Here is a 20,381-nt window from a genome sequence, read left to right as displayed (position 1 = left end):
AATACAAATATTTCCATGAGTAAGTAGGGAGAAGCTGTCACCAGTGACATGCTGCGCCAAAGAAAACTCATCAATAGTATCCTCAGCCCAGGACATTTTTTTTTCCTCCTTTGCTCCCACTTCCTGTGCCTCTGAGCCTACATTTATTCAAAAAATATTATTGTCTACTACATTGGATGCTAAGTGTCCAGTGGAAAACAAAACAGCTTTCTTGAAATTATAGTCTTCTGGGGAAACACATGTTAAACAAAAAAAATAAGCACACAAATATATCATTACATGTGACAGTGAATGAAACTAGAAGGTGATATGAGAAAGAATCACACTGGGGGGCAGGGAAGGCCTCCCTAAGGAAGTCACATATAAGGTGAAGTTTAAAAGATGGAATAGGGACTTTCCTGATTTTCCAGTGGCTAAGACTGCACTCCCATTGCAGGGTGCCTGAGTTCAATTCCTGGTCAGGGAACTAGGTCCTACATGCCACAACTAAAGATTCTACATGCTGCAGCTTAGACTTGGTGCAGTCAAATAAATAAAGAAAGAAAAATAAATACTTTTAAAAAGTGAAACAGGCAGGAGACCAAAGGAACAGCAGAGGTGATAAGACAGGAAAGCACCTGGTGTTCAAGAAACGAGCACAGCAAGTGATGGGAAGAACTTCACAAAATAAACTTGGAAGGATAGGCAGGGCCCGAATCAGGAAAGCCTGGCCATTTGTACCTCTGCTGCTGCTGCTAAGTCGCTTCAGTCGTGTCCGACTCTGTGCGACCCCAGAGACGGCAGCCCACCAGGCTCCCCCGTCCCTGGGATTCTCCAGGCAAGAACACTGGAGTGGGTTGCCATTTCCTTCTCCAATGCATGAAAGCGAAAAGTGAAAGTGAAGTCGCTCAGTCGTGTCTGACTGCTAGCGACCCCATGGACTTCAGCCTTCCAGGCTCCTCCGTCCATGGGATTTTCCAGGCAAGAGTACTGGAGTGGGGTGCCATTGCCTTCTCCAATATGTACCTTTAATCTTCACATTCAGCTGGAGCTGTTCTTTCCTTGCAAACTCGCCTCAGGATTTACCCCCTCTAAGTAGCCTTCTTGAATATTACTGAATTGTTCAAATTAATATTATTGTTTTAATTATATCATTGTTTCAAAAACCTCATAATTTGTAGTAAATAGCCCTTTCTTTCTGTTTCCTGAGAATATATTGGTTTACCCAACAGATGTAGGACAGGGCTTTGTGTTTCCTCTTTTACCTGAGTCTCCTCCAAGCATCAGGATGCTCTGTTGACAGTAAGGGCCTTCCTTGGCCCTGCACTCTATTCCTAGAAAGCTCTTGGGATCTAAGTAGATAATCCCTAGAACCCTGTTTTTCCTGGTTTGAGGACTGACTCAGTTTCAGATCTTCAAAAGTTGCCCTGGAGCAACCAAATTTCCCCAGGATCCACATACATTTTCCCAGACACCTTCCTTAACTGCCAAGTTAATCTTGCCCTCCTCCTGCCAATCACCAGGTTAAAGGCATCTTTGCTGTTGCTAAGAGAAGGAGGCTTGGGCAGGTGGGAGTGAGTTGAAGGATGATACAGCAGGGAGTCAGGCTGGTCAGCAGGGGAAAAAATCTTTCAGCTGTGAGGGAAGACAGCAATGCAAATACATTTTTCAAGTGCTTCTGGGCCAGGTTCCACCCCCCACTGTGTTTACCTGCTTGCTCTCTGAAAGCTTTTAGGACTTTCTTTTTAAAAAATCTCTGATGTCTTAAATTTTACATCATGGCTTGTAGTTGGCCAGCTTTCATAAAACAAGGAAGCTATTGTTCACCTTGACTAGTTATACTGAAGTCCTTGTGAAGGGAAAAAGAGAAGATCCCTAAGTGCCGGTAACAATGTGGGGCTATTTAAAGGTGAGAAGTCAGAGTTCTGGAATACTTGCTTGGCAAGGAGTGTGGTTGGGCATGCTCCATTTTTTATAGACTTCCCACACCGAAATGCATATATTTTATCTATTTACTTTAATTTTAGCAATGATGTAAAATTATTGCTGGGCTGCTGTCACTCTGACAGATCACCTTACCAGCTCAAAGGGTAAATATGGATTTTTTCCCCCATAATTTTTGTACAGTAACAAGGTGAGGAACATTTTAGCTCATAAATTATTCACCAAACCTCACAGGCATAATAGGCTGTGTGCATATTCATCAGGTTATCATCCATTATTCATAAGAAGTTCACTTCGACTGTTAGAAGAAAATGAGGTTGTTGATTGAAATGCTGAAGAAACGTGGGCTTTTGTTCCCCCCTTCTTTCTCCCATCTAAGTCTGGAAGTTTCCATCAAAAAAATCATATCATAGGGGAAAATTTTTATTCCTGACATGCAGATGTGTAGATAAGAGGAAAAGAAAACATAAAGTAGGAAATAAGCTGGCAGAATCAACCATCATTCATTTAACTTGGCTAAAGGCCTCTGACTCCTGCTTCCACAGAAATTGTGTCCAGGAAGTGTCCAAAAGGAGTCCCCTTTCTTGCAACAAAGGAGCAGCTTTAGCAAATCTGATAGATATTTTTTCAGACTTCATACATACAGATTACATTCTGCAGCCCAAGAAGTGTTACCATTTATGTTATTATTTAACCTTCATACCATGTCTGTGAGGTAGGAATAATTTCAAGATGAGACAACTCAGGCTCAGAGAGGTTAAGTGATTTGTCTAAAGCCAAACAGCTGGTGAGCAGAGCAGGACTGGGATCTACGTTTTCTTCCATATTCCATGTTCTTTATACTCTGTCTTCCTAAATCCTCTGGAATAATGAAACCTACCACTCCCAGAGGCATTTCACATTGTTTTCCAAGAACCACTGATTTTATTATTTTCTCTTTTTAGTATCTTTATTATTTCTGTGAAATTCAGAAGCAATACAGGCTTGAAAGCATCAAATAACCTAAAGTTCTATAGAATAAAGAATAACAAATGGACAGGCAGTTAACTGCCATGATTGCCAAACTCCTCTGCCACAGGATCCAGGAGGAGATATTATAATTCAGCCAGATCTACAGATATGGGTTCAGATCTGATCACGGTCACTGACTAGCTGTTTCACTGGGGCAAGATAGCCTCTTTAGGCTGTAGTTTCTCATTTGTAAAATGGGGATTACACTTCTAGAGTTGTTTTTTTTTAAGAGTTTTTTAAGAATTAAATGAGATGATGTATATGAAACCCAAGTGTCAGCACTTTCCTCTATTTTAAAGGCTCCTTCTCTCTAGCACAGCTGGCCATCCACTATCCATGGGTATTGCATCAGAGGATTCAATTTACCAAGGATTGAAAATATCTGGAAAATAAATTTCAGAAAGTCCCCAAAACCAAAAGGTGAATTTGCTGCAAATCAAACTTTGTATATAGAATCTACAACTACATAGTATTTAAAACTATGCAACTTACATAGCATTTACATTGTATGGAGAAAGAGATGGCAACCAACTCCAGTATTCTTGCCTGGAAAACCCATGGATGGAGGAGCCTGGTGGGCTACAGTCTATAGGGTCAAAAAGAGTCAGACGGACATGACTGAGTGACAGAACTGAGGTATTATAAGTAATCTAGAGATGATTTCAAGTTATACAGGAGAATGTGCAGAGGTTTTAGGCAAATACCATTTTATATAAGGGATCTGAGCAGTCTTGGATTTTGGTATCTGTGAAGGGGGTGTGGATCCTAGAACAAAATACCCCGTGGGATCTGTATATTTATTTGGGGAAATGGAATGGAAGGCAAGGCTTGTCGTTTGCCTGTGCCCCCAAGTCTTTCGCTTGGTCCTCTGTTTCCATCTGTCCTGCTAGTTGCCTGGTGTGGTTCCTCTGGATGAAATGCAGCTGTAGTCACAGTGGGGCACCGCTGTGAGTTCTCCCCAGCATGACTGAATATGGTTGCTCTTTTTTTAAAGAAAAGTATTTATTTGGCTGTGTCAGATCTTAGTTGCGGCACGAGGGATCTTTAGTTGGGGGATGTGGGATCTAGTTCCCTGACCAGGGATCGAACCTGGGCCCCCTGCATTAGGAGTGCAGAGTCTTAGCCACTGGATCACCAGGGAAGTCCCTCAAGGTTGTTCTTTATTGAAGAGTTGGGAAAAAAGCTAAAGAGAATTCCAATGAATAAGAGCATTTAATTTTTTAACTTTCTGTGTAATTCAAATGAAAACCAGATAAGAAGTTCAGTTTTTATGAGAGGGTCAGATTTTGCATGCCTGCACCCCAAACCCTAATCTGACTCCCTGTCCTCAGGCCAGTTTTCCTCCCTAGGAACTCCTCCTTCAAACTTCCATTCCTTTCTGGGAGGGCCCAAGCCCTTCCTCCCTCTGCTTCCTCACTTTTACTCAGAAGTGTGTGCGCGTGCGCAGTCGCTTAGTGGTGTCCAACTCTGTTCGACCCCATGGACAGTAGCCCGTTGGGCTCCTCTGTTCATGGGATTTCCTAAACAAGAATACTGGAGTGGGTTGTCATTTCCTCCTCCAGGGGATCTTCCCAACCCAGGGATCGAACCCGAGTCTCCTGCGTTACAGGTGGATTCTTTACCACTAGCACCACCTGGGAGCCCCTATTCAGAAATACATTTCCCTAAATGAGGGTGAGGGATGGAGTGGGCGCTATGAGCTTTAGCACACAATCCACCCAGAAAATTTGTCCAAGGAAGGTTGGCACCCCAAGTCCAGACCCCTTCCAGTCTCTTGGGCAGATGGAGATGGAGATGAGGCTCTATTTTTTCTGAGTACCCTTTGGAAAATAACTTTTGGAGCACACACACACAACACACACACACACCTTGAAGAATAAAATGAAAGCTTAACCCTCAAACCAGCAAATGTCATGTGGTAGAATCACCCTACTACGCTGTATTTTTAATAAACACTAAGTGATTCTCATACAAGTGGTTTGGGATTTCACAGGGATAAAAATTGCTCAGATCCCCCAAAGAAAAGAAGCTGTCCCAGGATTTACTAGGCTCCCCAGCTACAGTGGAGTTAAGCCTTGACATTATTATGCAGAGCAGTGTTATTGCCTCTCCTACAAAGGCTTGCCAGCAATAAGAAAAGAGGATCCATTTCTGAGCCATATATCTTGTAATCTTTGTTCCCTTAGTTAGTTACACAAAGACCAGCCAAAGCTTTGAAAAGGTTGCTTCAGAGCCTGACTGGATTCTTCCACAAACCTCCACCCTCCCTCTCTGGGCTGAGAAAGAGGAGGTGTTTTTGTTTTCTGTTAATAGAAATGAAGAGTCCAACACAGTAGATGTTCAATAAAGGTACATTAAAAAGCTCTAATCAGGGACTTCCCGGTGGCACAGAGGATAAGAATCCGCCTGAAAGTACAGGGGAAACTGGTTCGATCTCTGGTCCAGGAAGATTCCACATGTTCTGGAGCAGCTAGGCCTTTGCCCCACAGCTGCTGAGCCCACATTCTAGAGCCCATGTGCCGCAGCTACTGAAGCCTGCATGCCTGGAGCCTGTGCTCCACAAGAGAAGCTTCTGCGATGAGAAGCCCACACATCACAAGGAAGAGCAGCACCTGCTTGCTGCAACTAGAGAAAGCCTGAGCAAAAGCAATGAAGTCCCAGCATAGCGCAGAAGAGCTCTAGTCAGCCTAATTTACTGGGACTAGGATAACCTTCGGGGCTTCCCTGGTGGCTCAGTGGTAAACCCACCTGCAACGTAGGAGCCAAAAGAGACTCCGGTTCGATCCCTGGGTCGGGAACATCCCCTGGAGGAGGGCACGGCAACCCACTCCAGTAATCTTGCCTGGTCGTTTACAATCCATAGGTTCACAAAGAGTCAGACACAACTGAAGTGACTTAACACACACACAGGAGAACCTTCAGGAAGAGGTGTGTCAATCTCTGAACCCTCGGAGGGCAGTTTATCCATCTCTACTGTAGTGCTTACTGAGTTCTATAATTTCCCTCTCAGCATCTCTCTTGCCCAAACACACTACAAGAGTTCATTAGCCATCATTCTTGGCTATTCTCTCTTCTTCATCCCAACAATTTTAAAATTTATTTTTAAAAAACAATTATTGGACTTCCCTGGTGGTCCAGTGGTTAAGATTCTGCTTGCGAAAGCAGAGGACATGGGTTCCATTCCTGGTCTGGGAAGATTCCACGTGCTCTAAGGCAACTGGGCCCCTGCACCACGACTGACCCCACACTCTAGAGCCTGTGTGAGTCAACAAGAGAAGACAGCACAACGAGAAGACTAGGCACAGCTAGAGAGAAGCCCCTACTCTCTGCAACAAGACAAGCCCGCAGACAGCAAAGAAGACCCAGCGCAGCCAAAAATAAATAAATAGTTTACAATTTTTATTTATTTGGCAGCTTTGAGTGTTAGCTGTGGCTCACAGGACCTCTCCTTGCAATGCTCAGGCTTCTATCTAGTTGTGGTGTACAGGCTTAGTTGTGAGATCTTAGTTCCCTGACAAAGGATCAAACCCACATCCTCTGCATTGGAAGGCAGATCCTTAACTACCGGACCACAAAAGAAATCCTCCCAACATTAACTTTTTTTTTTAAACACCTTTATTGGGAATTCCTCTGTGGTCCAGTGGTTAAGACTCTATCTTCCAGTGCAGGGGCATGGGTTCAATCCCTGGTCAGGGAATTAAGATCCCATAGGCCACACACTGTGGCCAAAAAAATAATAAAAAGAGAGGGGTATCACCAAAAAAAAAAATTAAAAACACCTTTATTAAGGCATAATTGACACAATAAGGGCTTTCCAGGTGGCTCAGTGGTTAAAAAAAAACCTTTCTGCCAATGCAGGAGACTTGGGTTCGATCCCTGGGTTGGGAAGATCCCTTGGAGTAGGAAATGGCCACCAACTCCAGTATTCTTACCTGGAGAATCCCATGAGCAGAGGAGCCTGTCGGGCTGCAGTCCATGGGGTCACAAAGAGTCGGACAGGTGAGCGACTAAGCACGCACACACAACATACAATAAACTGCATATGCTTAAGATGTACAAGCTGGAAAATTTTGACACTCCCAAGAAGACTATCACCACAATCAAAACAATGAACATATCCATCACTCCTCAAAGCTTCCCAAAGTCCACCTCTTCTCTCCTGTCCCTCCCTTTCCCTTTATACTGGCAATCATTGATCTGTTTTTTATCACTTATGGTTTGTAAATTCTCTAAAATTTTATATAAATGGCACCCTTTAGTGTGCACTCTTTGTCTGGTTTCTTTCCTTCAACATAATTGAGCTTAAAAGGTTTTTCCAGTAGTCAAGTATAGATGTGAGAGTTGGACTATAAAGAAAGCTGAGCACTGAAGAATTGATGCTTTTGAACTGTGGTGTTGGAGAAGACTCTTGGGAGTCCCTTGGACTGCAAGGAGATCCAACCAGTCCATCCTAAAGGAGATCAGTCCTGGGTATTCATTGGAAGGACTGATGTTGAAGCTGAAACTCCAATACTTTGGCCACCTGATGCAAAGAGCTGACTCATTGGAAAAGACCCTGATGCTGGGAAAGATTGAGGGCCAGAGGAGAAGGGGACGACAGAGGATGAGATGGCTGGATGCTATCATCGACTTGATGGACATGGGTTTGGGTAAACTCCGGGAGTTGGTGATGAACAGGGAGGCCTGGCATGCTGCGATTCATGGGGTTGCAAAGAGTCGGACATGACTGAGCAACTGAACTGAACTGATGTTGCATGGATACACAGTTCATTCCTTAATACCACAATGTATTTATCCACTGACCTGTTGATGGATATTTGTGTTGTTTCCAGTTTCTGGCTGTTACAAATAAAGCTGTAATAGTCATGGGCAAGCGTTTGTGTGCCCACATTCTTTCGTTTCTCTTGGGTTAATAGGAGTGAAAGGACTGATCACCCAGTAAGTATAACTTTTAAAATCCTGCCATACTGTTTTCAAAGTGGTTGTACCATTTTACACTCTTATCAGCAGTGTGAGAATTCTAGTAGCTCCACATACTCTCCAAGGCTTGAAATAGTCAGTCTTTTTTGATTATTATTAAGTTACTTTATTTTTGGTTATGATGGATCTTCATTGCTGTGCAAAGGCTTTCTCTAGGTATGGACAGTGGAGGCTACTTTTTAGTTGCGGTGCCCAGGCTTCTCATTGCAGTGGCTTCTCTTGCTGTGGCGCACAGGCTGTAGGGGCACAGGTTTCAGTAGTTGTGGCTCCAGGAACCTAGAGCATGCAGGCTTCAGTATTTGTGGCACACGGGCTTAGCTGCTCTGTGGCATGTGGGGACCAGGGATTGAACCCGTGTCCCCTGCATTGGCAGGCAGCTTCTTATCCACTGTACCATCAGGGAAGTCCAGTCAGTCTTTTTAATGTTAACCATTTTAATAGGTGTGCCAACATTGTTTTAAGTTTTTGAACTGGTAAGCATTCACGTTTCAAAATTTTTAAAAATGTTTTTTAAGGTATACAGTGAAAAGTCACTCCCATCTCTGTCCCCAACCTGACTCAGTTACCACTTTTATAGGTATCATGTGTAATCTTCCAGAATTTCTTTACTCAAAATACTAACGAATATGGTTTTCCCACTCTTTTACACAGAAGATTCCATGCTAAGCATGATTCTGAACCTAGCCTCGTTTTCATTTAAAAAATATTTTGGAGAGCTTTCTCATTCTTTGTTACAGCCATGCAATGTTTAATTATATGGATGTACTAAGATTTAATTTACCATTTCCCTACTGATGGACATATATAGGTTATTTCTAATCTTTTGCTTTACAAACAATGCTGCAGTAAACAGCCTTATATACACAGTGTTTCTCATGAATGCAAAGGTATCTGTAGGAACCATTCTTAGAAGTGGGGATTATAAAATTTGACATTTGCCAAATTAACCCTATAGGAATAGTACTCCCACCATCAATAAATTAAAGAGTGTCTGCCTATCCACAGCCTCACAATTAAAGTTTGTAAATGTTTGGATTTTTGCCAGTCTGATGGTAGTATCTGTGTGGTTTTAATCTGCCTTCTTAAGAATGAGGCTGAACATCTTTTCATATATTTAGAAGCCATTCATCGAAAAAGCAAGAAAGTTCCAGAAAAACATCTATTTCTGCTTTACTGACTATGCCAAAGCCTTTGACTGTGTGGATGACAATAAACTGTGGAAAATTCTGAAACATATGGGAATACCAGACCACCTGACCTGATTTCTCTTGAGAAATCTGTACGCAGGTCAGGAAGCAACAGTTAGAACTGGACATGGAACAACAGACTGGTTCCAAATAGGAAAAGGAGTATGTCAAGGCTGTATATTGTCACCCTGCTTATTTAACTTCTATGCAGAGTACATCATGAGAAACGCTGGGCTGGAGGAAGCACACACTGGAATCAAGATTGCTGGGAGAAATATCACTAACCTCAGATATGCAGATGATGCCACCCTTATGGCAGAAAGTGAAGAAGAACTAAAGAGCCTCTTGATGAAAGTGAAAGAGAAGAGTGAAAAAGTTGGCTTAAAGCTCAACATTCAGAAAACTAAGATCATGGCATCTGGTCCCATCACTTCATGCCAAATAGATGGGGAAACAGTGGCTGACTTCATTTTTGGGGGCTCCAAAATCACTGCAGATGGTGACTGCAGCCATGAAATTAAAAGATGCTTACTCCTTGGAAGGAAAGTTATGACCAACCTAGACAACGTATTAAAAAGCAAAGACATTACTTTGCCAACAAAGGTCGGTCTAGTCAAGGCTATGGTTTTTCCTGCAGTCACGTATGGATGTAAGAATTGGACTATAAAGAAAGCTGAGAATTGATGCTTTTGAACTGTGGTGTTGGAGAAGACTCTTGAGAGTCTTTTGGACTTCGAAGGGATCCCACCAGTCCAACCTAAAGGAAATTAGTCCTGAATATTCATTGGAAGGACTGATGCTGAAGCTGAAATTCCCATACTTTGGCCATCTGATTTGAAGAGCTGAATCATTTGAAAAGACCCTGATGCTAGGAAAAACTGAAGGTGGGAGGAGAAAGAGATGGACAGAGGATGAGATGGTTGGATGGCATCACCAGCTCAATGGACATAAGTTTGAGTAAACTCCAGGAGCTGGTGATGGACAGGGAGGCCTGGCATGCTGCAGTCCATGGGGTCTCAAACAGCTGGACATGACTGAGAGACTGAACTGAACTGAGAAGCCATTCATATTTCCTTTTCTGTGGACTGTCTGTAAAAATCACTTGCTATTTAAAAAACTTTTTAATTAAAAAAAATTTTTTTTCCAGTTTTATGGAGACATAACTGACATACGGCACTATGTAAGTTTGGGCTTGTCTGGTGGCTCAGTGGTAAAGAATCCGCCTGCCAATAAAGAAGATTTGAGTTCAATCTCTGGACAGGGAAAATCCCCTGGAGAAGGAAATGGCAACCCATTTCAGTATTCTTTCCCGGGAAATCCCATGGACAGAGGAACCTGGTGAGCTACATCCATAGGGTCACAATGAGTCAGACGTGACTTAGTGACTAAACAACAACAACTATGTAAATTTAAGGTATACAACAAAATGATTCGACTTACAAACATCATGAAATGATCATCACAATAGGTTTAGTTAGTGAAATCCATCTCACATAGATACAAAATTAAAGAAATAGAAAAAAATTTTGTGATGAGAACTCAGGATTTACTATCTTAAGAACTTTCATTTACAATTACAGCAGTGTTAATTATCTGTATCGTGTTGTATGTTACATCCTTGTACATTTTGACTACGTTCATCTAACTCCTTGTGCTCCCAGCTATTTTTTCTGATGGTTGGTCATATACTTATTGATCTCTAGAAGTTATTAATATTTAGGGGGATTAGCCCTTTGGAGAAGGTAACAGCATCCCACTCCAGTACTCTTGCCTGGAAAGTCCCATGGATGGAGGAGCCTGCTAGGCTGCAGTCCATGGGGTCGCTGAGGGTAGGACACAACTGAGTGACTTCACTTTCCCTTTAACTTTCATGAATTGGAGAAGGAAATGGCAACCCACTGCAGTGTTCTTGCCTGGAGAATCCCAGGGACGGGGGAGCCTGGTGGGCTGCCATCTATGGGGTCGCACAGAGTTGGATATGACTGAAGCAACTTAGCAGCAGCAGCAGCCCTTTGTGATGCAAATTGCGATTTGTTCCCTCATTTGTCATTTTTCTTTTGACTTTATGGAGTTTTTATCCCTGACATTAACCCTGTTAACTAATCCAGGACATTAATCTCGGTGTTAGTCCAGCTGGTTTTCAGGTATAATTCTACCTGTTTATTTATGGCTGTGCTGGGTCTTCGTTGCTGCGTGGGCTTTCTCTGGCTGCTGCAGGTGAGGGCTGCTCTCTAGCTGGAGTGCTCCAGCGTCTCAGTGCAGCGGCTCTCTTGCTGCTGAGCACAAGCTCCAGGGCCCTAGGGCTTCAGTAGCTGTGGCTCCTGGGCTCTAGAGCACAGGCTCAATAGTCGTGGCACAGGGGCTTAGTTGCTCCGCAGCACATGGGATCTTCCTAGATCACGGATTGAACCTGTGTCTCCTGTACTGCAGGCAGAGCCACAAGGGGAGGCCCCATACCATCGTTATGACAGCACTAATCACACTATACTTTGACTTTGTTTACTTTCTCTCTCTCATTAGGTAGACTAAGTTCCATGAGGACAGGGACTAAGTGTGCTTCTTCATTACTGTGTCCCTGGAGTCTATTATAGGGCCTGGCACATAACAGGTGCTTGATAAATAGGCTTTTTTAAGTTACTTTTTAATTTTTAAAATTTATTTACTTTTAGCTGGGCTGGGTCTCTGTTGCTGCTCACACCCTCCTCCAGCTGCAGTGAGTGGGAGCCACTCTCCTGCCTATGTGCGTGGGCCCTCACTGTGGTGGCCTCTCCTGTTGCACAGCACAGGCTCTAAGGTGTGTGGGCTTCAGCAGCTGTGGTGCATGGGCCCAGCTGTCCCACAGCATGTGGAATCCTCCCAGACCAGTGGTCGAACCTGTGTCCCCTGCATTGGCAGGCAGACTCCTAACTACGGAAGCATTAGGGAAGTCCGTCAATCAACAGTTGTTAAATTAATTCAGGAAAGGATGTTTGATGACTGAATGGTATCTTTGTCTCATTGGGGGACCCAGGAGCATGAAGAAAATAAAAAAGCTTTTGATGCCTGTTCAAGAAAGTAGCCATATGCCCCTTAATCCCACCTGCCAGGGAAAACAAGTGTTTGCAGCTCCTTCTTTTTGGTGGTAACCTCATTTGGCTCTGCCCTGGCTTTCAGGAGACCCAGGTCCCTGAAAGCATTAAGCAAAAAAAATACCTAACATCCTGTAGAGGAGGATGAAGACTGACCAGTCTGAAGGCAGTTAGCCTTAGCTGGAGCTAGATCCTGCAGGCTTCCTGGACGTCAAGAGTTAACCCTTTAGTCACTAGACTATGGAAAGGTCTGCAGAGGAGGGGTTTCACTGAAGGGCTGGAGTAGAGGAGGGTATTAGGGGAGAAGGCTTGGGGCAGTGGCTGATTATCATCCAGTAGAAGTATTTGTATTTATCCTTGTAACACCTGATAGGGCCTGACTGGGCTTCCCTGGTGGCTCAGATGGTAAAGCATCTGCCTGCACTGCAGGAGACCTGGGTTCGATTCCTGGGTTGCAAAGATCTCCTTGAGAAGGGAATGGCTATCCCCCCCAGTATTCTTGCCTAGAGAATTCCATGGACGGAGGAGCCTGCAGGGCTACAATCCATATAGTCGCAAGGTGTTGGACACGACTGAGCGATTAACACACACAGAGCCTGACAAGAATTTACAATCTGATTATCAGCTTGGCCCACTTCCCCTCTGCCTTCTCAGGCTCCTCTTTGCTTTTTTCCTTCCTCAAAACAGAGTTTAGATTTAGAGCAGGAGGTGACACAAGAATTATGTGAATTTTTTGGCAGATGATGAAACTGAGACCCTTGGGAGGCAACAGATTAAAAACAAGGTAAACAGATTAAACAATGTATTAATAAACATTAGAAACAAGGCTTGTAAATCAAGCAAAGCTGAGACTGAACACTGGCTCTGTAGCAGTGTAACTTAGTTCAGCTATTTAACCTCTCTGAAATACAGTCCTCTTGCCTGAATGTTTCCTCTGTCTGTTATGGACACAAAGTGCATAGCGTCTGCAAGGACACTGGTGTAGATTCTGATTCCTATATGACAAGGAACAAGTGCAGCAGAGATGATGAGGACCAAAGTCAGTTAGCTGGTGACACACTGATGACCAGAACTAGCATCCCTCTCCTACATTCTCACTGACATGGGTTGCTATGAAAGGGAAGTTGCTCAGTCGTGTCTGACTCTTTGCGACCCCATGAAGCCTACCAGGCTTCTCCGTCCATGGGATTTTCCAGGCTAGAGTACCGGAGTGGGTTGCCATTTCCTTCTCCAGGGGCTCTTCCTGACCCAGGGATCAAACCCGAGTTTCCTGCATTGCAGGCAGACGCTTTGCCCTCTGAGCCCCCAGGGAAGCCCGACATGGGTTGCTATAGTCAACACAATTTCAGGGTTCCTAACTGAGGGTCCAAAGAGAAATAAGGGCAGTTCCTTTCTTAGGTTCATTGCTGTATTGTCTGAGGCCCTGGGCACAGGGTAGGATGGGTATAGATTAGTGACCTCTCCAGTTTCAGGCTTTCGGGTGGTTTAGGATCTAAGTTGTAAAAGTTAGGTTACAAGGGAGAAGATTGACTGATCTGACCTCCAAGGACTTATTCTTTCAAATTTACCAATTAGTGACTGCAAATTTCATGCTAAGAAAAATGCAAGACCCTAAAAGTCCACTTAAACAAACCAACCCCAAAACAGTGTTTTTCAAAGTGTGAGTCCTGACTTGTTAGTAGGATGTGAAATCACAACCAGAATTGAAAAAAGGAAATAAGAGAGATTAGAAAATATGAGAGTGCATTGTATACAGAAGGATAGATATCAGGTCATAAAATTTCCAGTTACATATAATTACACATATTTATTTATGTGTGTGTACTGGGTCATGATTTAAAGTTTATTACTTTAAATTACTGTGAATTTTGCTCAAAAAACTTTGCAAGCCCCTTTACCAGAAGGTGAATTCAGGAGAGCAAGAGCTTTGTTTTCTTTTAGAACAGTGCTTGGCATTTTTCAGTGTTCTCCAAAGAACTGTTGAATGAGTGAATATCTAACACTGTGCCTGCCTTCAAGAAGATTAGTCAGAAATACAAGAAAAGGTAAATATCAGAGGCTTTATCATACTAATAATACCAGCCTGAACCAAATAAATAATATGAATTTAAAGAAAGGGAAAAAACCTAAAAGAACTCCAAATACAGTCTTGGATATTGTGCTTTTAGGGCATTTTAGTTGTGATAGGCTGGAGAAGGCAATGGCACCCCACTCCAGTACTCTTGCCTGGAAAATCCCATGGACCAAGGAGCCTGGTGGGCTGCAGTCCATGGGGTCGCACAGAGTTGGACACGACTGAAGCGACTTAGCAGCAGGAGCAGCAGCAGTTGTGATAGGCAGAGTAAAGGGATAAGAACAAAACAAAACAAAAACACTGATTTGGGAACCGGGGTGGGGGCGGGGACCAAGATAACACACCTGACTTTGTAACCTGTTCACTGTGTGACTTAGGGCAAATCTCTCATTTGAAAAACAGAAATGCTTAAACAAGCCCTGCCTGCCACACAGGGCTGTTGTGAAGATCTGTGATGACTCCATAAAATCAGGCATATTAATGGTGTCCTGCAAACTGTAATATGACACTGGAGAGAAAAACAGCGGATTGCTGATGAAGTGAGTACTGGTCTTTTCAGTGGTTTAAGTCATTCAACAGCAAGTATGGATCAGGTTTCTAATGTTTACCGAGGGTTTTTCTTTTCAAAGCTTTCTTTTCAGATGCTTTTCTAATGTTCTTCCTACACTACAGAATGTAAAGCTGTCTTGTTCAGCTCCATCTCTGTACCTGAACACAGCAAGCGTTCAGCAAATATCTTAAAATAAAGAATGGAAGCAATTGTTGCCTTAAAGGATGGCATCTTTGCTCTTAAGAACGATTAAGTTAGAAGAGAAGGGATACACAGAGAAAATACCTATCAGGTACCATACAGGTGTCTGTGACAGGTATCAAAGTAAGGGCCAGGGCATGGGTACTCCTTGGGTACCAAGAACATGCGTTTTGGTGCTAGCTGTTGCGGCGGGGTGGGGCGGGGCACAGCACAGCATACCCTTCCTGTCGGTGAGAAAGCGACACAGAAATAAAACACCGACAGCCTATAGGTAGAATAGAAAGGCAGTGAAGACTTGAGTGAGGGGAACGAGAGACAGATCAAGGGTTGCGAAGCATCTCAGGCAGTTAGGTAAGATTGTAGGAATCTATGTCCCTTGTGTGTGTGTGTGTGTGTTAGTTTCCGGTTCGGTCCATGGGAAATGGCAACCCACTCCAGTATTCTTGCCTGGAGAATCTCATGGACAGAGGAAGCCTGGCGAGAATCTCATGGACAGAGTCCACAGAGTCGCACAGAGTCGGACTCGACCTATGAGACTTAGCAAGCATGCATACCCCTTGTAGAAAGGCTGTCAAGGTGAGGTGACCTTGAGGTGCTGAACGTAGGTGGAAAAAGGTTCCAGAGAATAGTTTAATGTTACTGCCTCCGAGCGTTCAAGAGAGAGAAGATCCCGTTTTGAGACAATACCTGTATTTGGTTTTCCTTCAGCCGAGGGACAAGGGTAGGGGTTGGAGGACCAGACCCGGTGGGCGGGGCCTACGCGAGCGGACGGGATCACGCGGGCCCTCCCTCCTGCAACCGGCGGCCGGGCGAAGGGGCGGGGTTTCCGGTGGCAGCGGCACTCGGGCGTCGGGTGACGCTAGGCGGACAGATCGTCACGTGACACGGAAGTGACTACGAACAGGAAGAGGACGAAAAAAATAACCGTCCGCGACGCCGAGCCGAGCCGGACCCGCAGCCACCATGAACAGCAAAGGCAAGGATAGGGGGTGGCTGAGGCCGCCGGGGGTAGTAGTGCTGGCCCGGAACGAGCGGGCCCGGAGCCCAGGGTCACCGAACGCCAGGCCTGGGGCGAGGTGCGCCGCGCTCCTGAGCCAGCTGCAGTGCCCGGGGCTGCGCCAGACACCTTCGTCATTCCCGAACTACGGCCGTTCGCTCCCTCACGGCCCTTTCTCCCTTAAACTCTGTGGCGCAGTTTGGAGCTGCGGACTCGGGTTGGGGGGGGGCTGTTGGGTGGGTGGGTTGGGGGGGTGGGGAGAAGGTTTGTCGTGATGGGCATCTGTAGGAGCAAATGGGGAGCTGGAGGCGAGATTTGGGTAGGCCAATGGAGAACTGGCAGAGGCGGGGCGCCGCGCTCCGGAACCACAGGCAGGCCTCCGGGCTTAACTAGTAAAGTGCCGCTCTGGTGGGCGGGCCAGTCGGGCCCGAAGGGGGTCTCTTCCCCCTTACCCTCGCTGGCGGCCAGAAAGTCTCCCGGTTTCTGTGTCAGAACATTCCCCTCAGCCCCCTCCCCGATCTCAGCGTTCACTTCCACCACTCACTCTTTTCATTTGGAAGTCGACCTTGAGTAGGAACCTGTGAGGTCGATGACCACAACCACCGTTACTCACGAGGTCTTGGTCAGTTACAACCAGACCTTTGGAGACCACGCAGGACAGGGAGACAGGACACACCGTTGAAATACCGGCTAGAGGGGATGCCCAGAACTGCCCTGCGTTCTGAGAGGATCTTGGGCCCAGCTAGACTTTCCCCTTACAGCAGTCCGCTACTGGATGTCCAGTTGGAATCCAGCTTCTTCAGCTTTAAGGGTGCAACGAGAATGTTTATTTTCTTGGCTCCAGGAATCAGGCCCTCTAGGGCAGTCTGTTTGGAAATCTCTTTTTGCTTATCCCAGCTAGATTAGCTACCCAATATGCCCTGCTTTGTTTTGGTGACTGTATGGTAGACAACATGCTTTTTTTCCCCCCTTGTCTTCCAGGTCAATATCCAACGCAGCCAACTTACCCTGTGCAGCCTCCTGGGAACCCTGTGTACCCTCAGACCTTGCATCTTCCTCAGGCTCCACCCTATACTGATGCTCCACCTGCCTACTCAGAGGTGCTTCCAGTTAACTTAATAATGGAATACTCTTGGATCATGTTTTCGGTCCTTGGCCAAGTCTGGCTCCACACGTTTATTTACTTTCCACAAACAGAAGAGAGTGCTCACATGAATCATCTTAAAACGTGACATAGTTCAGCCATTTCTTTTGGGTTTGAGAAGGCATTATCTGATTGTTTTATGTTATTTGGCACTGGCTGAAGTTAAGAAGATGAGTTTGCATTCCCTGAGCCTAACATTAGCTATAGCAGGAAGTGATCCAGGAGAATATTGAGTGGCAGTGGAAAGGCAACTTGTGTAACTCAAAGAGTGTAATCTGCACAAGGAGAATTAAGACTTGACTCATTAAATTGAGATCTGAAATAGGAATGTCATGAAGTAACTTATTGCCTTCTCTTCTGCCTCTTCTAGCTCTATCGTCCGAGCTTTGTGCACCCGGGGGCTGCCACCGTCCCCACCATGTCAGCTGCATTTCCTGGCGCCTCACTGTATCTTCCCATGGCCCAGTCTGTGGCTGTTGGACCTTTAGGTTCCACAATCCCCATGGCTTATTATCCAGTTGGTCCCATCTATCCACCTGGTTCAACAGTGCTGGTGGAAGGAGGGTATGATACAGGGGCCAGATTTGGAGCTGGCGCTACTGCTGGAAACATTCCTGTGAGTATGACTTGGTCACAAAAAAGCTCGACCCTTGTGTATTTTAACTTTCTGAAATGACTGGTCATCCTTTCATCATCCCTGGGTAATAGTTGCTGGTATTGGTGTAATAATCACTGACGTCCAGTAGTCAGGCAGAAAGCACTCAAAGGGGCAGGAGAACCGTGGCCAGTCAGTAACATCTGGCGTACTCACCGATGTTAGAATTTATCAGATTCCTTTGTTTTCCTGTCTTAGGAGTCCTGCCTGCTGCTTTTCCAGTTCACTTTGATACTAGTTTAGTAACACTCCTCATTCATTCCATAAGCATTTATTTATATGTGCCATCAGCATGGCATTGTAGTAGGAACCATGACGATTAAAAAAACAATGCATAATCCCTATTAAATTGCATTTAGAGAGATACTAGGGATTTTAGCAATGTCTTTTGATTAGTTCCCCTATGTATGGGAGTTAGAGCCCATATGGTCCTTGCTAGGACCATCTACTCAATAACCATAGGCTAGGGATGAAGTGAAAATGCTGTCATCAGGTAGAGCCTTCAGATTATCCAGGGCCATTTGAAAACTGTCAGGCCCCGTGATATAAGTCCCTGGACCTGGTACCCGCTCCGTTTTGGGATGTGAATAGGAGTGATTTTCTGCACTGAAAATGCCGAGTCTGGACTTCCCACACTTAGAAGGTATCCATAGGCTTTATTTTGGATCCAGAACCCTTTAAATGAGTGGGTTTCCTGTTTATATCTTTGGCCTTACAAAGAATGTAGACCTGCTGGACTCAGATTGGTGGCCCAGATAGCTCTTTGAGATGCCGCTGGTTAGCACACTGCCATCTTCCTGATTGGTCCTTTTTCACCTTTGTCCACTTCCCTCCCATAGCTGCCCTCTGCCCAATCAACCTTGTCTTTTCCTTTCAGCCTCCTCCCCCTGGATGCCCTCCCAATGCTGCTCAGCTGGCAGTCATGCAGGGAGCCAATGTCCTCGTAACTCAGCGGAAGGGAAACTTCTTCATGGGTGGCTCAGATGGTGGCTACACCATCTGGTGAAGAACCAAGGCCATCTCTATGCCGGGAAAGACATCACATACCTTCAGCACTTCTCACAATGTAACTGCTTTAGTCATATTAACCTGAAGTTGCAGTTTAGACACATGTTGTTGGGGTGTCTTTCTGGTGCCCAAACTTTCAGGCACTTTTCAAACTTAATAAGGAACCATGTAATGGTAGCAGTACCTCCCTAAAGCATTTTGAGGTAGGGGAGGTATCCATTCATAAAATGAATGTGGGTGAAGCAGCCCTAAGGATCTTCCTTTAATTCCTCTGGAGTAATACTGTACCATACTGGTCTTTGCTTTTAGTAATAAAACATCAAATTAGGTTTGGAGGGAACTTTGATCTTCCTAAGAATTAAAGTTGCCAAATTATTCTGATTGGTCTTTAATCTCCTTTAAGTCTTTGATTTATATTACTTGTTATAAACGAACCGCATTAGTTGTCTGCCTTTTTCTTTCCGTCCTTTGCCCCTGGTCCTACCCTCAACCCTTGTCTTCCACTCCTTCCCACCAATCTCCATTGAATCAATGGTGCAGGACAGAAAGCCAGTCAGACTAATTTCCTTCTCTCCTTGCACTTCCCCCCACTTGTCATCTTTTAACTAGTCTTTCACAAAGGATCCTCTGAAACCCCCTCTGTGCCCCAAGCACAGGACCCATTGCTTCTGCTTTTGCATCTCCTCAGGCAAAAGCGGAGGGTGCCTTTTGGACCCTCCTCATAGGTTTTCTCTTCAGACATGAACCAAGCCCAAATTTGTTCTGGTGCCAGAAAAACTGAACCTTGTTTTAACAAAGGATATCAGTGCAAACTGTACCGTAAACAGCAGTCTTTATAATTTTGAGGGGCAAGGAAGAGGATGCATTTAAAAGCCTGATGACTCTGGAGCCAAATTAAGGGGAGTTTGCAGATCAGAAATTGGTTACCATTTCTTGTCAGTGTCTGATGTAGCCACTTATGGCTCCCAAGAATTCCTCAGCTGGGTTAATGGGGTCATATTGTGAATGCCTCACTACTAAATGACTTGAGTCCAGTGAAATCTCATTAGGGTTAAGAATATTTCAGGGATCCTTAATATTTTGATTTTTGTTTTCTAAAATTGGATTTTATTTTATTTTATCTTATAATTTCAGTTCATCTAAATTTGTGTTCTGTACATGTGATGTTTGACTGTACCATTGACTGTTATGGAAGTTCAGCGTTGTATGTCTCTCTCTACACTGTGGTGCACTTAACTTGTGGATTTTTTATACTAAAAATGTAGAATAAAGACTATTTTGAAGATTTGAATAAAGTGATGAAGTTGCATTACACCTCACTTCAAGGATTCTTTACTCAACTTGTTTTTAGATCTCTTCTGTATATAACGTTTTTTATATCCCACCTAGACTTCAGATAAGTGTTGCTGTCATTGTTTTGTTTTGTTTTTTTCTTTTAATGAAGTCTTTGAAATAAATGCAGGAGTACAAGGCTAAGATTTGACCATTTTCATGAGTTCCATTCTAGATGTTTAGCTTTTTTTCATTTTATTTCCTAAGTGCTTTCAGATTCTTAAAAGCCTATTAGGCCAGAGGAATTCAGA

At 44.4% G+C, this 20,381-nt stretch overlaps 1 protein-coding gene, 1 long non-coding RNA gene and 1 other non-coding gene across 4 annotated transcripts; 1 reads left to right on the top strand and 2 right to left on the bottom strand.

Moving 5' to 3' along the window:
• Positions 1-4,002: 4,002 nt before the first annotated feature.
• Positions 4,003-4,075, bottom strand: TRNAR-CCU (transfer RNA arginine (anticodon CCU)). Its single transcript has one exon. It is a non-coding gene; the product is annotated as a tRNA-Arg (tRNA).
• A 3,944-nt stretch (positions 4,076-8,019) lies between these two features.
• LOC138437326 (uncharacterized) lies at positions 8,020-15,888 on the bottom strand. Its single transcript, XR_011255871.1, has 2 exons — positions 15,682-15,888; positions 8,020-8,190 (listed from the first exon to the last, which is right to left on the bottom strand). It is a non-coding gene; the product is annotated as an uncharacterized lncRNA (long non-coding RNA).
• Positions 15,238-20,117, top strand: DAZAP2 (DAZ associated protein 2). Of its 2 annotated transcripts, XM_069584421.1 has the most exons (5): positions 15,238-15,345; positions 15,703-15,970; positions 16,973-17,091; positions 17,506-17,751; positions 18,668-20,117. In XM_069584421.1, the coding sequence occupies exons 2-5, from the start codon at positions 15,958-15,960 to the stop codon at positions 18,794-18,796; spliced, it is 507 nt and encodes a 168-aa protein (XP_069440522.1). In that variant the 5' UTR covers positions 15,238-15,345; positions 15,703-15,957; the 3' UTR covers positions 18,797-20,117. The 2 variants fall into 2 exon arrangements, with proteins under 2 accessions (XP_069440522.1, XP_069440523.1); XM_069584422.1 differs by lacking the exon at positions 15,238-15,345 and having other exon boundaries at positions 15,862-15,970; positions 17,506-17,674.
• The last annotated feature ends 264 nt before the right edge of the window (positions 20,118-20,381 follow it).

Source organism: Ovis canadensis, chromosome 3, assembly GCF_042477335.2.
Source record: "Ovis canadensis isolate MfBH-ARS-UI-01 breed Bighorn chromosome 3, ARS-UI_OviCan_v2, whole genome shotgun sequence".
In the NCBI taxonomy this organism is placed as follows: domain Eukaryota; kingdom Metazoa; phylum Chordata; class Mammalia; order Artiodactyla; family Bovidae; genus Ovis; species Ovis canadensis.
The sequence above is the reverse complement of the archived record's forward strand: the minus strand, read 5'-3'. Positions and strand labels throughout refer to the sequence as shown.

Bases quoted from the DNA above. Each gene is read 5' to 3' on its own strand.
- DAZAP2 (XM_069584422.1), top strand. The intron at 17,092-17,505 runs GTGCTTCCAGTT...TGCCTCTTCTAG, and splicing joins CTCCACCTGCCTACTCAGAG to CTCTATCGTCCGAGCTTTGT. The intron at 17,675-18,667 runs GTTCAACAGTGC...TTTTCCTTTCAG, and splicing joins TGGTCCCATCTATCCACCTG to CCTCCTCCCCCTGGATGCCC.